Source organism: Lineus longissimus, chromosome 10 (genome assembly GCF_910592395.1).
Source record: "Lineus longissimus chromosome 10, tnLinLong1.2, whole genome shotgun sequence".
NCBI lineage: Eukaryota > Metazoa > Nemertea > Pilidiophora > Heteronemertea > Lineidae > Lineus > Lineus longissimus.
Genome location: NC_088317.1, coordinates 3,100,808 through 3,117,209, shown reverse-complemented (window position 1 = coordinate 3,117,209; position 16,402 = coordinate 3,100,808). Strand labels below are relative to the sequence as shown.

The window sequence follows — 16,402 nt, the reverse complement described above, 5'->3', positions numbered from 1 at the left end:
CTTGACAAGTACATTAAAGCACTACTTGCGCTCATGAAGTACATTTTCCGGTGATGCCAATGTGCGTGTAATTTTATTCATGAATCGGTTGAAATATATTTTTCACGAGATATCAAGTTGGTAATGACGGAGTTATTGGATCGTTGTCCCCGGATTATTGTTGCTGCTAATGACTGTGTTTATATATGGCGTTGCATGTGGGATTGGCGTCGCCTAATGAGTTGGCGCTAGGCTGGTTTCGTAACCCCAACGAACGAAGTACGAATAGAAATGCCTGCGGTGTGAAGAAAAACATCGTACACCCAAAGGCTCTGACTATTGTGAGCATCACCCAGCTCTTAGTGTTTTTATAAATATTTTGAAGCATAGAATGTCTTGCAAAATTAAAAGCAATGTATGACACCATATTATTAGGCCAATATCTGTACTTTGTTATTTTATTTATAGCAGAATCGCTAGGCGTATTGTCTTGTACATTTGACTTAGATACCACATTTTATTCTGAAATAAAATGGCCGCTATATTGCGTTTACGAATAATTCCCTAATCCCATTCCGAGAGCGCCGTAGAAGTCCCCTCATCTTTCACCCCTTGCCTCCCTTCTTTATAAAACACACCAGTGATAAATAGCCGGACTCTAAAACGGGTGCGTCTACCGCCCATCGTGAAAGAAAAGAGATCCTGTTTGAAATCTAATGCTTTATCAGTGATTACTCCCCTCGCACAATTATAGCCCCGGACTTGAGATTACCATGACAAAGTGCGACCAGAGAATGTAATGGCCAGCTCCTCTTGCTCTATCGTCGCCGGCCATAAGGTGATGGATGTCGCGGCCGCATTGCAGGCATAGCTTGCCGCGCCTTGCCATCATTTTGAGTTTCCGTTTCACTTGCGATTAGTTGAGTGCATGCATTGTTATGAAACGGAATACACTTCGCAAAGCCTCTGGCTGCATCGGCTGTTGGAGGTCGCGTAATGTTTCGATATGATAGTTTGATTTAGATTAAAAATACTATTCGATAAGAAACAAATATACAGTTTAGTTTTCTAATCGCTTTGGTATTGGTCTTATATGCTGTGCTACTTCAAACTGATAGCCATTGCTACAAAAAATAACACTCGCCTTGGCCGGTCTACCAGTGGATAAACCTAAATGTCCACCAGCCGCGCCCATGGCCCAAGGGTCACACCGTCGAGACGACAGGTCACCATAATTACTCACCAAGGTCCTCGACCCTTGGGCTGCAACCTCACCAAGAAGCAGGAAGACACGCGCGCACTGAAGCACGACCGATATCGCCCGAAAGGTCGCACTGAAAATCGTGCTAGCGCTGGCTCCGCGGCAACCACAGACGGCCCGCATTGGTGAGATTCATATTACGCTCTTGGGCTATCGCGGTAATGGCCAAGTGTCCTTTTCGTGAGACCCGAGTAATTGCCCAGCCCTTTGATCCGATAGTGAGATACAATCACTTGCCTAGCTTGAGTGGTGACGTCTTTTCGTGTTGTCTGGGATCGAATGCCGGTGTTGGTCTTCTCTTCTGGTTAGGGTAATTTTGAATTAGAGTAAATGATGAGTGTCACAATTCCATCCGTTAGTATATGTACATGTGCGTGTACTTTTACTTGTATGAAGGAAGATATAGTGATGTTTGGAAACATTCCGCTGAAGAACGTGTCGGTGGTTTACACACATGACCGATGGATTAAATCTCTACTTCCTAAGTGGTCGTCAGAAATGTTTTAGTCAGTTAACACACATACTTCTCGAGAAGTTTTGGTCTACGCCGTCTTAACATACGTACATTTTGTAGTCCTGATTGTCGGTTACGCCAGTCCCTTTACATTCATCTCGATTCTCCGGTACCGTACGAAATCGCTATTGTTGCTGTTCGCGCGTTAATCAACATTGCTCTTGGGCACCGCTCCGCTGTTGGGAGTCGGAGCTAAAACGCAGCCCGTAGCCTAACCTATTTATTTCTCAAAATAGACAATGAGGAATGTCGAATCAAATTGTCTATTATTCGGAAGTGCATAAAAAGGCGAGGATTGATAGCAATTGCCGCTGCTACACTGATTACATTAATCTCGACAACTCTAGAAGATAGGTGTGCCTTTTAATCTGATCAGCTTGAATGGCATCCAGGGGGAAAAGATTAATTTTTGATAAATGGTTATCATCACCTTTTAGTTTTAGTTTGCAGTACATTGTACACGTACATGTAGCGTACCGTAATACGTATAAATGTGTAGTCATTTTATCAGTCTCCTCACCTTTAGTCAGAGTAACTATACCAGAAATAATCACCTATTAAGGACACCTCTACATTACGGACACCAACGCCCAGTCATATGGTGTCCGCAATAGAGAGGTTGTACTGTATAAGTGAAGACAGAATATTTCAAACTACGTGTATGTATAGTCTAATCACCAATATGCTTTTTGAGTGAGCTTTCCTATTTTTCTGCTTTGAGTGGTTAGATGGTAATGAAAGCTTTATTTATTTATTTATTTCTATTTATGCAATTTGAAATTTTTCTATTTGATTATATATTTGCCTGTAAAACTTGCAGCATCAACAAAACTTAACTCCTCTCGTGAACATTTAACACTCACAGCTCGATTAAACATAACTTTCTTTATTATATAACCAAGATCGGTGTGTCTTTATTATAGCCTTAATACCACCTAGCTGTTAAATGAATCAATATCTGTTCAGATTTACAGAAACATGAACGCAGTCACTGAAGAAAAAAACGTATACCGTAGCAACGTATCATTTTGTGTATACAGTGTAGATTTATTCCTCTCGTAAACGCCTCAAAGCTCAAAGCTGGTTAACAGCCTTTGCGAAATCCTGGTTATCTGAAATATGAATTGTCTGAGTAATGTCGTCTTTCATGTGTTGTACACTCGATATACCGTTCTAATTTTGATCCGCTACTCAGCCATTTGCGCAGTACACTCAGGTTTGGACAACGGAAACTCCGGAAAGATTGCTTGCGTCATGAAAAACATATCTTATCCATTCTTCTTCTATATTTGCAGAGGGCGATGATCCAGTTCAGTGAAATGGATGGCGATGATCTCCCCTACCTAGAAGACCATGAACTTGAAATGTTGCGGGATAAAATAACATCGGAAGAGCGTCAAGGAAAGGTATGGGCTCGGTTGGAAGATAGAAAAAGTGTTTCCATCTTTACTTATTTTACACAATTTTAAAAGTTAACTTCTTTAGAATTCAACGCAGATGGGGATGTTAGCTGCTTGCGACAATCAGTAATTCCCGATGAATTGACAACAACGTTGGCAGGTCATAATTCGCCATCAGCAAACAGAGACGCAGCGCCTACGCCGTTACATTCTATGCTAAGCCTTTGTTAGCGTTTGACAATTAGATTTCCTAGCGATTACTAACATATTGCCTTAGAAACCATTTTTGATATGGATTAAATCTTAATGTCAGATGATGACGGCGAAGTGGAAAAGCATAAAAGAAAATAAAGAAAATAAAAAGCTTTTAGTATAGGTTGGACGAAATAGGTTTCCGGTGACCCGGTACATGTATAGACATAGAGATTAGTAAGAGAGGTCGCGTATCCATTCCGACTCCCGCTCTGACCTTACATTTGAGGGTGAATTGCAGTCGTGTTACGACAAGTGCGATTTTGGAATTTTACGTGAGTGGCAGCGCCCTTAGTGGGTTCATCTAGATACTACATCATTATCGTTATTTGATATTTTCTGTCTCTGGCATCAAATTAATATCTAATTTGCTATATTTTCAGGTGGGCACACGGAAACGACGAGGTGGTGACAAATTAACAGATGCCTCAGGTACGGAATGGTATTACGACAGAGTTGATCCCGGTTACGTGTGATGCAGTGGTAATTTATCCGTGAAAAGTGGCGAAGGATGAATTGCATTATAGGGGGCATGTCAAAAATTATTTTGTTGCTAAAACTGAACGAACACTGGTAGTCTGGGGAGGGGGTCAGAAACCAACAGAGTTGAGCCCTTCGTAAAATAACCAAAATGCGATATGAGAGTACAAAATGTATTTGGTATACACCTTATTCATGACTGGAGTAAAAACTCTCACATCACCTAATTTACTGCTAGTTCTACAAAGCCTTTGATTGTCATGACAATCCCATTCTACGCTTCTCGACGCGTGACTTCTAACTTGCCGTCAGAATCATTCGTTAAGGCTATGAACATACCAGGCGGTAATTGTTTATCGGCTGAGGCTATTTATACGTCCATTAATATTTCATATTGCTCTACTGCTAAAATGTACGCAGCGTTTGATGAGCAGCCTTTTGAGTAATGGAACATGCATTGAACATCGACGGAAAGTCAGCTACACTTGTTTACATGTAGGTGACTGTGGGAGGTTGATATGCACAGGGTGATCCAGAAAAAAGCGAAAGGTTATTTTAATCAGAAATACTGGAACTGGAACTGGAAAGAGGCCATTCCGGGGGTTTTCTGGGCTGCCCTGTTTTGTGTCTTCAATTGTAAATCTTAGGCGGTATCTTACCAGATTTAGCAATAAGTACAGTTTGGTGTCGTCCTTTGACCTTGACCTTGTCTTTGGTCTTAATCCTTAGGTTCTAAAATAAGGTTTATAGCCGCTCATTATATTTTGATCTCCTCTCACAGACTCAAAGAAGCGTAAGGTTGGCAAGGGCGAGGGAAAGAAGAGAAAGAAAGGAGCTGCCAGCGAAGTGCTGGAGACACGCACGAGGACACAGGCAGCAGGTACGTTGATTTTCTGTCACCGGTTCCGACAAGGATGAAGTAGACTTTACGTTTTTACCAGCAAGACGTATTATCGCTTATCATTTTAGACATACATGGCTAACACAGAAAGCGACCTTAATTTGTGAATGCTGACTTATGTTCTGTAATAATATCGTTCATGATATCCTTATAATTACTATATACTGTACCGATGTGAGCTGTTGTTTAATTGGTCCACTCTGTCTGGGCTCCCGCAACTGCCACGCTTTCTGTGACGTCAGATCCTGCCGGTCATGACATCTGTCATTCCAATGAAGTCCACCTGACCTGCACTCGTCGTCTACGGAAACCTATCCTTCTGCGGAAGATCCTCACTAACAGTGTTATCGATGTACACTAATTGTATTGATCGGAAGCACAGCGTATAAACCCTGGGGACACGATTTGAACTATTCCAATAGGCAAACCCGTCGATCGGCGCAGAGTATGCTCAAGTGCCGCGCTCTCCGGGCATCGAAGGCAGACATGTTTCTAATGGAACGGTTATCGGTTGTCTGCTCATATATCTGGCGGCAAAGCATGGGATTTTTTGTAGGCAATTTTGTTTGATCTTTTTTGTCGGTGAGAGGGGATATAAGAAATAAGTAAGACAGATTTTAAAATGATAATTTTATGGTGTCATTTTTTACATTCATCCGAGTAAAGTTTATTTTTGAGATTCATTAGACTATGGTGTCTTTGAGTTAATTGAAATTGTTTGAATTCCTGTTAATTGTTCATTTGATGGGTGATCGGTACTGCCGCGATAAAAAAGCTTTAAAATGGTGAGGACAGTCTGACTGTGTTTTATATCAACCGCTCGTTCTTGGTGAAGCTTTATTTGAATTTGGCGAAGTGATTATTTTGAGATAAATGTACCGTTCTTATCAGTGACTTTGAAGTTTGAAGTGAAAATATATCTTTTGCTGATCTGCTGTGTTTTGTAGCAACAGCAACATGAACATAAGTCGAGGACATGAAAATTCAGATTGAAGCTTCTCGCCACATTCTCGAAGATTTTCTTTTGCGCTGGCCGGCGACTGTATGTCTACTGGATTTCCTTCGTTCCCTGGTGTCACTTAAATATTCCGGAACATACATATTTATTGCTTGGGGTTCTTAAATGGAGACTAGTATGATAGACGTAGACGCTAAGCGTTGCCGTGGCCTTGAAGATACTGAGCCTATGACCTTTTCCTTTCCGTTTTCGGATTCGGTACTTGCTACTGTTTGGCGGACAGAACTTGGTGTGCGGACAAAATACGTTCCGCTGATCAGATCAGTGTCGAAGGGTGACATCGATGTTTATTTGAAAACGGTTGCCAACGTGTCCTAGAACACGTGATGACCAATGGCATTGCATTGGCAAAGTCAGTGCAGACGTCATAAACGCAGTTCGCAGGGTCGCTCACTGCACTGACAGTTTCAAAACCTCCCTATTGTATTTCCGCATCAACCTCCGTCTTAAAGTGTTAAAACTAAAACCATTGACAATGAAGACGCTGATCCGGAGGGTACTCGGAAGTCCGTTGGTTGTCGAGGCATAAGGTGTAATGCCGATCTCGGTGAGGCGGCGTTTATCAGCTCGTTCGCCTGACTGGGTAATGACGCTGTAGATTTTATTGCGGGAGGAAAATTTGAGCTGCAATTGACATTGAAATAGCGCCGGTTGTTTATGATTTTATTGAGCAATTGGCGAGATAAATTACGGGGGCAATTTACAATAAATCGACAGTAATTGGTTGAAGACTACGTAATCACTTCAACCCGGTCATCATTATTTCATCGTGGGTTTGAAACAAAGAGCTGAAACGGTGAATTGTTTGGTTAACGAAATGACATTAGTCTAGAATGTAGGATAGTAGACTTTGAAAAAAATATCGATGATTAATTTCTTTATGTACTAGTTCTTTCATAATCGGTTATTGGTACATGTAATTGGGCAAAAAGTGACTGGAATAACTGCATCTGGAATCGAAACCAACCCGTAATAATCAACTTTAGTTGAATAATTGAAATTAAAGTTGAGATATTCTTATTTAGAATTTTGCAATACAGTTTTCAACAATGCTGTTGTGTATACCTATACTAAAACACGTTATAAGTCTGCCGGCGCTGTGGTGGTTACGAGTTATTGTACATGTATTAAGGCCATGTTTTTTTCCTAATTACATGTACATTTGGAAACAATGCGATCGAGGTGTACACCAGCCAATCTGTCGCGCATATCAAATCACTCATTCCTACCCAAACGAGTACATTTTGTTTACTTCTGTACAGATTTTTACGTCGCCCTTTTCCGGCGAACTTTCCAGGAATGGCACAGGAAATGGCAGTTTGCGCCGCATGACGGCACGTTTCCCGGTCGTCTGTGCCTGGCGACCTCTGAGATATTGATCGACGCGGGGTTTAAGTCAAACACCGACATTAATGTCGGGGCAGACATCGTTAATCACGTTGCCTGGGGACCGACTCGCGAGAGATACGGAAAACAGGAGTCCAGCGGTAGATATTTCGTGTTTATCGGGGATGGGAAGGGGTTGGGAATGTAATGGGGACAGTTTGCATGTTGTAACTTACGGTTGTTTTAAATCAACTCCGTACTTTGTCTAATATAGGCCTGCCCATCGTGCCGGTGATGCAAACAGCTTTGTCGCCGGCGAGGCGGAGATTGCTGCGCCATTGGGTTACAAAAACAACGAAGCAGGTTGTATAGGATTACGAGGAATAAGAAACAGGTTGTTCCCTGGTTGACTGCAGAATCCCTTCCTCTTAAGCCATCGTGTGGTACCCAAATTTTGAGAGAAGAGCCGCCAGAAAGCAGAATTGATAACGTCATTTCGGAGGTTTATTTCGCTTCGATTCATTGACCATTTCGTTTATCATTTCATCTGTTTTCATCACAAACCCCCCAAAAAGGGGTTTTGATGATTGCACTGATCTACTTCGTAATTATTTCTTCTTAGCTGAAATGGCCAATATAAACGTTTAAGAATTCTGCACTCGTTTCTGAATTTGACAAATCTCTATCCTATAGTAATGCGAAGATCTCCCCATTATTGAATTGCTGAAGGTATCGCTTGATATAAGTCGATTCTTTGAATTCCCCGTCACCAGCTCGCTACGATAAGCTTCGCCCGGAGCTGCAGTAGCTGTGTTATATGGAGTATCGTAGGCGTACCGGAATGATTGTCGGAAAATATCGATTCTGAGAACACCGCTAAAAAATATTAACTCTCGTTAAGAGCTACGGAAATTCCTGGTCTAAGCTTAATTGTCGTCGATGTGCTGAACAGCCTGATCTCTTCTCAAGAAAGAGGAACGAACAAGGCAAATCACAGCTTCCTGAAATTACATACGTTTATTTTGATAACGCTCACAATGGGCCAACATGATTTTTTAGTACATGTGTATGAAAATCGTGGCGTCAAGTAGTGTATATTGTGCTTCATGTCTTCTCGGCACTCCATCGCTCCTCGGGTGAGATTAACCGTGTTGGTCTTTTGATATTTGATATACATGACATTTCCGATTCTACTCGGTTTCTTAGTAATCCGAAGATATCATGGCAAAACATCGCATTTTCGGTAGACATCTTGTGTTTCTGGATTTATTTCTTCGATTGTAAAGATGATGCCGCCAGACAGATACTACCCATTTTGACGGGGATACATCAATTGCACCTTCTTATGGCCACTAAAGTATCTATATGGCAAAAGAGAGCGGGAAACGTTTTGCGACTTTTTACAGAATTGAACAATTTGAGTCGATCAGCGAAACAAACCTCTCATCCTGACTCTGTTTTAAGATGGGATAAATTCTCGTGACACTATCGGTCATGAATCTCGATCTTCTCATGACCTGTTTCCTCAGTCTGATGTCAGCTGAGAGTTGTTGGTTTTATGCATATGGCCGGAATATGTCTTCTCGTTTGTCGAGTCAGTATCCAATCTCCAAGTCTCACCTTTGGTAGCGGTTGCTGAGTGATAGACGAGCACCGTATATTGAGCAAATGTAGCTCTACGGAGCAAATGTAGCTGTTCCTCTCATTGGGAGATTGGTCAATATCGGACATATCTGTACATATGATACCCACTCTGATCTCGTTGTGAGTACTGAGACATCAGGTGACATCTTCACCCATGTCGCCGGATACAGTGTCAAATGTTTGCATTGTGTCAACCTCAAGAATACTGTAGAGGGGCGTGGAGTGCATGGACACCTCTCTTTCATGTGTCAAACCTCCATGTTCCCGCATCTGAATAGGGGAATATGTTTGGGTGAATGGTTGTTGTTATATGAGGCCACCCGGTGGGGCATCGCGAAGTTCCTGGAAACGGTCGTCCTTAAGAGAAGATGTCCCTGGGTGCATGGAGGTAGAATCAGTCTGGGCAGGGCGGGTCCTAAAATGTTCCCCGATACCCCTATTCTCTGGCCCCATGTCCCTCGGGTCCGATGTCCCCCAAGTGTGTTCGGTCTGAACAACCCCTTTCAACAAACTGCACAGACCTGACAAGGCCAAATAAACGTAATGCAGACACGAAGTAAGAGGTGTTAAGTCGTTTTTATCAATACCTTCATTTGGATGTTTCTAATGATTGAGAGACTTTTCGCCATCTTGGTCACAGTACCACCATTTAGATTTTCGTATAATCAACTGGTCAGCTGTGGAAAGCACATGTATCTATGAATATTGTCAAAGAAGACAACTCTCACGGTTTCTTCCTCCAACCGAATTTGAATGGCTGGTGTCGTATATAGCTAATTCTTCTGCTTGCATGCTGACGATGATTATGCCCGCCTCTTATTTCTCCTGGGTTGAATAGGTAGAGAACGTGAGCCGCATGTCTCCAGGCGTGGTCCGCGGATTATCACGACTATTGAGCGGCAGGATCTTAGGCTATGGGCTGTTTCAAATGAGGCGGACTCGCTAATCGCCGATGTTGAACAGCTAGGCTCTGGTACTATGCTGTCGAAGTGTACCGTCACAGATAACCCTGTAACTTGGGTATTGAATAACGCTAGCTCTCAAGGGCAGGGTCACTGTTGCCACCAGTCAGGGCAGGGCTTGGTCCTTGGCTAATGGGCTTATGGGCTGTTACAAGTGAGGCCGACTCGCCAAACGGCGATGTTGAACCGTTAGTGGGCTCTCGTTATCGAGACTATCGACTGTCATGACTGTACAGCCACAGAAAACCCAGTCAACTCAGGTATTGAACGCAATCTCCCAAGGCATGGTCACTGTTGCAGGACTAGAGTTCCCTTTTATAGCGACCTTCTCTGATTCTCGGCCCCAAGCGTCTGCCAATGGCCTGCTACATGCCGGGCCTACTCGCCGTGGTTCCTGGTATAAACGAGACTTAGAGCAATGGCTCATTGAAGTTAACTCAGCAAATTACAATAAACCTTAGAGGAACCAATCATGCCAGAAAAAAAGCGAATGCCTTTAAAAAGTCTCCTATTTCCTCGGTACATTTTCGATTTCCTGCGATAAGCCACGGCCTGTAATTTACTGAATCCTAACGATCGTCGGTTAAGCAACCTTATCCAGCGCACGGAGACTGAACCAGAGAGAACGATATAACTGAGATCGATAAAACAGGCTGTCGTTGTATCCGGCACGTAGACACGCCGCTCACTAGGCGATCTGAGCCATTAGGTCTTACGAATGATGTAGGAGGCGAGGCTCCGTGCGTAAATCCTACGCTTAGCTGAAGCCTTTCAAATGAGAGTTGCTCGTACATGCGATACTATATTGACGATATAGTCTATTTCGACACTAAGCAATCCCCTCTAGCAGCATTGACAAGGCGATCAGTTACTCGTTAACCCTCGACTTCACTTTAACGAAGTTCTCTTTTATTTAGTGGTTTCCAGAACAGTCAGAGTAGCGTATTGAATATTTTGAGCCTCTGTCGCTGAAAACATTGATGACGCGGAATGTAGAGAACACTCGCTGATACGCCGTTCTGCTCCTGGCGTCCCCGGAACTTAGAAAACGCCAATGCAAACCATAGCATTGTGAGTAATTCAACCACTGTAAATTTTTAATCACTCTCTGCGACAATACCATCATATTCGGTTGCACTATTTGCGCCAGAGGGAGTTCAAATTTTTCATCTGCCTTGGAAATGTATCTGTAACGGTTTGACTTTTTGCTTTTCAAAAAGACCGAAGAAAACAGACAATTCTGCGTAAATCTTCACAATGCGCTCCATCCACTGTGAAATTGTAATTGCTTTTCGCGACTTCGCCGACTTAGAGTTACAACATGCTTCCCCCAGAGGCTGTTTCACGTTTTCATGAGTATTTTGTTTCTCAGAATAATCCCACCTGGCGACGGAAGATTTGACTCAAATATCAAATACTAAAGAGTATTGACCTTGTCCCGAGGGGGGTTGAAAGTGATGCAACGAGCGTGAAATCATCGATTGTGATTTGCGATTGGCACTGTCCTTGACGGTTCACCTGTCAGTTCAAGACAACAGTATCGCCATGTCAATGGGTGTCGATGTATGCTCGGTTCAGACGTACAGTACATTCTGTCTTAGACCATGTACATTTCTGCTTAGCTGAATTTGGTACAATATGAGATTAACCAGCTATGCGATTGTCTCGGATCGTAAACAAAGGCTAGTTCGTCACACCCAGTACCCCCGAACCCCCGTAAGCCAAATCCCGTGGTACTTCAGTCGAAGTCGCCGGGCGTCCGCCTAGATACGCGTCCGGAATAATAATGACTGTATAACACACAATATCGGCTTCCCTGGGCGCTATTAATTTATATAGATTTGGTTGCGCATACATGAGACGCTGGGTCGTCACTGCTGAGATAACTGGTTTAGCCGCGGTTGTAGGACCGCCACGCAAATAAAGGGAGGCAATAAATCGGCGACTGGATGCGGAGCGGAAGAACAGGGCTTCATTAACGGAGAAGGCAGACGGGGTGGAAATGGTGTCAGCTTTGATTACGAATCCGGTGGCGTCGACTAGACAGGAAGATAAAAAGGGTCACCCAGCACAGTCCAGTTGGCCGAACGTTTGGCTTCCCTTGACTTAATTACCATTTACCTCTTTCTATTTCATGAATAAGGGCCAGACTTATTGGTAATCAACACCTTTTTCTATTCAATTGGCGTTCGAACATGTAGTCCTCACATCAAAGAACATGCATTTGCGAAATCAAAGAGAGGCCACTGATTAATATGAATTGATAAGAATTAATATAGAATAGTCTTTGTCAATTCATGCATTATGAAGTTTACGTACATGTTTTTTAACGATGCACACACTTAAGATTCCATTGTAGAACACGACAAAAGGGATGTCAGCATCACAATATCAGCAAATACAATATGATGAATCGGAGTCTGATGACGTGCGAAATACCCCAAGGCCCCCAGCGCAAAATGGCTGCGGCATTGTTTCGTATGACACGTTGACACGATAGTGTCTTTCCTTTTGATTCATGCCAGGTCACCAGCTCCGGGTTCCAGCTTCGTGCCGTGGGTGATGCCAGGGGCTCTCTAAGGGAACGCCGCCTCACCAAGGACCTTACGCCGGGGAAGCCCTGGGCTGTTTTGAACGGACGACTGACATCGTGATTTGTACTGTTTTCTGATAAATAACGAATGATGAATAACATGCAATGGCCAGAAGCATTCGATAGATCTAATCGGAACCTATCGGGACTCGAGGCAATACATTCAGCGATTCGTCCTCATTCGATTCCGGGCGATCGTCGCGGGGTGACCGGAGCTGGGTGTTTCCTTGTCAGTAGCACAATGCGACCTCTCCCACGGCATGTTGCGATCTACATGTTCCACGGCTTTTGGGTGTTTTCTTCCTAGTGTCTTGTGTTAGAAAAGATATTTCAAAATTATAATTCCCGTATATAGCTATTGGTCATCCCGTCTTATCGATTTGCAGTGCGGGGAACACTATCCTATGCAGCGTTCACGCAATGCAGGTTGTTGGCACAAGTCATACACTCAGGTGGTTGGCAATTATGCGGTCATTGCGCTATTGCCAGCGAGACCTGTGTAAACAGTGCACACGACTAAACCAAGTATTCACATGTATGATGGTAGAGAATGCCGATGAGAACACTGCGGAAGCAACAAAAGCAAGTCGAGAGACGGATGTTGAGTCGACGACCATTCACTGATCACGCTGTACATCACACGCCGACCGTGTACTGATCACGATGTACATCACACGACCGTGTACTGATCACGCTGTACATCACACGACCGTGTACTGATCACGCTGTACATCACACGCCGACCGTGTACTGATCACGCTATACATCACACTACAGTGTACTGATCACGCTGTACGTTGTACATGTACATCACACGACCGTGTACTTATCACGCTGTACATCACACGACCGCCTTCATGTGCTGATCATGCTGTGCGTTGTACATCACACGCCAACCAATGTACTGATCACGCTGTACACTCGACTGTGTATGGGGGAATTCGCCATGTTCTCATGATAAATACGTAACTGAGTGACCTCAACGAACACGAAGGTTTTATTGTTCCCGCGAGGTAAAAGCGACTATAAACACATTGCAAAGCGTTAATGTGCTGCTTTTATTGGGTTATCTGATATATAGACCCAAATTTATAGCAATCCCATGGAAGTGTAACTACGAACCTAATGAAAAACAATTCAATTAAAACAGCGGCTGGAAATAGGAATTATACGGACGTAATGAATCTTAGTTATAGATTGCGGGCGCCAGGAGAATTTGAAATTGATTACAGGAGCTCCAAACACGATTAAATTCATTCGAAGTAATTTGGAGAAAGGTTAAGTGTGGGGCATTTACAGTGTTCTGGCAGCAGCGTACCGCCTCCACCAACAGGTAAATACTAGTATTTGACTCAAACATTTTCACTTTTACCAAGTGCACTGAAGGCCACTTTCACTGATTTCTATCTGATGAGAAATCCTGGTGCGCTTTAAAAGAAAGCGACAGACCCCGCACAATGTAAAGTCAGGCGTTTATCGCCAGAGACCCAGGCACTCGACTCGAAAAACTATTGGTATATTAATCATGCCTGGCTTTATAAAATGATTTATCGGTGTAGAAATGTAATGTGACGAGACACGGTAGATACCAATCGATCTGGTCCTGCCTTGCCGTGATGGCGTGTCTCCTGGGGCCCCTGCAGTCACAATAGCGAAACTGAATTTCCGATTGCGACAGCCAGCGTACTCGCATATCAAACAGCGCAGTTTTAGCACAAGGATGATTCTCTCGCGGTGCTTTCAGTCTTGGTGCAGTTCGACCCTAGCTCTTGATTGAAGACTCTTCAAAGTGTATAAAGTTTGCGTGACATTTAGACAAGGCGTTCAATTTTGGAGAGATTGTCGCTCCTTCTTAAAACTGACTACAGACAATTTCGACCATACTTTTTTTTCTGTTCTCCATAAGTTTGCATGAGCGATTATGTTCGCTACAGATTCGCCGCTTAGTCCGTATTTCAGCATCCACCGTATTTGAAGCGATGCATCTCTCTGTATTGGCGGAGGGAATTGGCACTGGCTATTAACAAAAGATTTAGTTGGCCTGTCATGTACTATAGTTTTGCGTTATGGAATATCGGCCGAAGGGATCACAGCCTCGCCAGTCACTATTCTAATTCAGTTGCCAGCCCATCATTCAGGACACACTAGGGGACATTACACCTCACAAACGACTCCATCCCCTATCTAAATGACCCAAATTCTTTACGTCTCGCTGCATCGTGGGAGCATCGTGAATGCGGCCGCTAACCCGGAGCTATACGCCCTGCGGCCTCGGCGCGTCATGGCCATAACCGGATGAATGCCTAACAAGTAGCTATTAGATTATTGCCGGCGGATTAAACTCGAGATACGCGACCAGATGCAATCAGGTGTAGAACGGCAGTCACTGCGACGTGGCTAGTGAGATAGGCGGCTCAGTACTGTGTTCGGAGGATGATTGAATTCACCCCCGGTAAAGCAATTTCAGCGAATCGCACGATTGTTAAATGTGGGGATGGTTTCGGTGTAATTTGTCAGCGATCCATCGTCCTCAATTATTCAGTATGCCGATTCTGAGTTATTGCAAGCCGATGCCGATTCCCTTTTGCCACCAACCAATGTTGTATAGGTCATTAAGCCTCATTGAACAGTCATTCCTTCTCTAATCATATCGATATTCTATGGCAAAAGAAAACAAAACGTTTCGTACAATCTTTCAGTCTTTACCGGACCCCGCCCGGGTCTCAGCAAATCTTTCACACTGGTCTCTCCCTCAGTCAACTAATTTGTTTCCTCTTCCCGTTATCTCCCTGGGTGCCCCCTTGTTCCCCGCAGTCCCTTGGCCGAACACACCTAATCGATGTCGTAGATTTTGATCTTACATGTATGCCCGGGGGTAATGTCAAAATACTTTCGCACCACTACCTGCTTTGCCGGTTACATGAAAAAGTTGGCCATGAACATTCAAAGCTGTATTCTCAACCTCATCACAAATTAGTGTTCTAAACAAACACCACAATCTTGAGGCACGCCTCATAAATAACTTTTACTTTTCGTGCTGACGTGACTCACTCAATGCCATCAACAACCTTCGCAAAGGTCATGGTCGCTCAAAGGTCATCAGCATGGCGGTCACGCAGTCAGGAGCGTTATCTCCTGGCGCGGGGAAATAAGCATTATCTTAGCTACGGCACGTCTTAGCCCCATCAAAGGGCCGACTAATTGCTACGTAGGTGTTCACGATAATATGTATGCCGCGCGGGTTACTGCTAGGGGTTGGAGACACGAGACATTACGAATCTAGCAGAGGCCAGGGTCTCCAGACTAGCTTGTTGTCATCTCCGTGATATTGTAGGGGTTTACCAGACCTGGCTTCTTTTGCCATTGGCAAGAAATGATAACTTACAGCTGCTTGTAATGTTCTTGACAGCTTCTCATTTCTAATGACGGACCATCGATTCATGGCTGTCACCTCTGCCTGATGTTTAAGGCACGATACGGAGGCGATGGTGGCGTCTCAGACGTTAACCGATGGTATCAAGGTGCGTTCTGGAACATTTTTTAAAGTGTGGGCAGACGTTCATCTTGAAAATGTTGCCGTGCCTTCTATGAGAATAAAATATTATGACAACATATCAGCGAGTTCTGCAAAACTTGTTTGTTAAAATCGCACGATCTTTGTATAAAATCAGCTTTTGGCTCAAGTTTCAATCGATTAAAACCTACGTCTGACATGTTTGACTTTTGACACGTGTGTTTACCAAGAGAGAAGTTCAGATTTGGTCCGAAATCGAGGTGGCGCTTTGACCGCCGATGTCGCGTTGATCGACTTGATGACGTCAACAAGAAAAAAATCACCCCGTTCTAGTATCAAAATATTCACATGTGTATGTATGTACGTTCCTTGGTAATGATAACTGGCATAATAACTTTAGAATGTAACAAGGGAGCCAGGGCAACGCACTCCGTACCTGGTTAACCATTGATTTACGGATAGCTCCCAGCGATAGCAGAGGTAGGATGTTCGACAGATGGAACGGCCATAAACATCGTCCCTATCAATGTTGGCATCACCTTTCTTTATCTAGGATGT

General features: G+C 43.7%; 1 protein-coding gene across 4 annotated transcripts in view; it reads left to right on the top strand.

The window, feature by feature from the left end:
* The window catches only part of LOC135494394 (uncharacterized), a 66,091-nt gene that overhangs the window by 37,480 nt on the left and 12,209 nt on the right, over nt 1-16,402 (top strand). For all 4 annotated transcript variants that reach the window (XM_064782316.1, XM_064782317.1, XM_064782318.1 and 1 more), the window contains 3 exons: nt 3,050-3,160; nt 3,790-3,838; nt 4,668-4,766. In XM_064782316.1, coding sequence (XP_064638386.1) covers nt 3,050-3,160; nt 3,790-3,838; nt 4,668-4,766 — 259 coding nt within the window. The remainder of the gene's footprint in view (nt 1-3,049; nt 3,161-3,789; nt 3,839-4,667; nt 4,767-16,402) is intronic.